Genomic DNA, 1153 nt, shown 5'->3' with positions numbered 1-1153 from the left:
TAACCCCACCTGTGCGCTGCTGTTCCTGGACAGGGCCTTGTAGATCTCATTGATGTTGGTAGACCCTAATGCCCCCAAATGACTCCCAAAGACCCTAAACCCAACCCCATCCAACCCCAAATCACCCCATAGATCCCATAGACCCCATAGATCCCATATAACCCCACCTGTGCGCTGCTGTTCCTGCTCAGGGCCTTGTAGATCTCGTCGATGTTGGTGGCCACGGACTCGAAGCAGGCGTTGAAGCGGTCGAATCGTTCCTTCTTCATCTGCTCAAACGCCTGCTTGGCCTTCTTGGCCCTCTTGCGGGCAGCCTCGAACTCTAAATATAGGGGACGGGGGGTGTTTGGGGTCTTTTTGGGGTCCTATAGGTCTCAGTTGGGGTCCTGGGATCCTATTGGTCTCAATTAGGCTCCTATAAATCCCATTTAGACCACTAGAGGCCTCATTTAGGGTCATTTGGGGTCCTATAGATCCCATTTAAGCTCCTATTGGGCACATTTGGGGTCCTATAGGTCCCATTTAGGCTCCTATTGGATTCATTTGGGGTCCTATTGGTCTCATTTAGGCTCCTATAGGTCCCATTTAAGCTCCTATTGGGCTCATTTGGGGTCCTATAGGTCCCATTTAAGCTCCTATTGGGCTCATTTGGGGTCCTATAGGTCCCATTTAGGCTCCTATAGGTCTCATTTAGGGTCCTTTGGGGTCTTATAGGTCCCATTTAGGCTCCTATAGGTCTCATTTAGGGTCCTTTGGGGTCCTATAGGTCTCATTTAGGCTCCTGTAGGTCTCATTTAGATTCTTTTGGGGTTCTATTAATCTCATTTATGCTCCTGTAGGTCTCATTTAGGGTCCTCTGGGGTTCTATAAGTCTCATTTGGGGTCCTATAGGTCTCATTTAGGGTCTTTTGGGGTCCTATAGGTCTCATTTAGGGTCCTTTGGGGTCCTATAGGTCTCATTTAGGGTCCTATTGGTCCCATTTAAGGTCCATTGAGGTCCTGTACGTCTCATTTGGGCTTCTACAGGTACCATTTAGGGTCCTTTGGGGTCCTATAGATCCCATTTAAGCTCCTATTGGGAACATTTGGGGTCCTATAGATCCCATTTAAGCTCCTATTGGGAACATTTGGGGTCCTATAGGTCCCATTTAAG

General features: G+C 48.4%; 1 protein-coding gene across 1 annotated transcript in view; it reads right to left on the bottom strand.

Annotated features, from left to right (window-relative positions):
- The window catches only part of LOC107307399 (structural maintenance of chromosomes protein 1A-like), a gene marked incomplete at its 5' end in the record, with an annotated part of 13359 nt that overhangs the window by 3529 nt on the left and 8677 nt on the right, over positions 1 to 1153 (bottom strand). Inside the window, one exon of the mRNA XM_015850911.1 lies at positions 168 to 322. Coding sequence (XP_015706397.1) covers positions 168 to 322 — 155 coding nt within the window. The remainder of the gene's footprint in view (positions 1 to 167; positions 323 to 1153) is intronic.

The sequence above is a fragment of the Coturnix japonica genome, unplaced genomic scaffold (assembly GCF_001577835.2).
Source record: "Coturnix japonica isolate 7356 unplaced genomic scaffold, Coturnix japonica 2.1 chrUnrandom581, whole genome shotgun sequence".
Lineage (NCBI taxonomy): Eukaryota > Metazoa > Chordata > Aves > Galliformes > Phasianidae > Coturnix > Coturnix japonica.
This window is presented reverse-complemented; position numbering and strand designations above follow the sequence as displayed.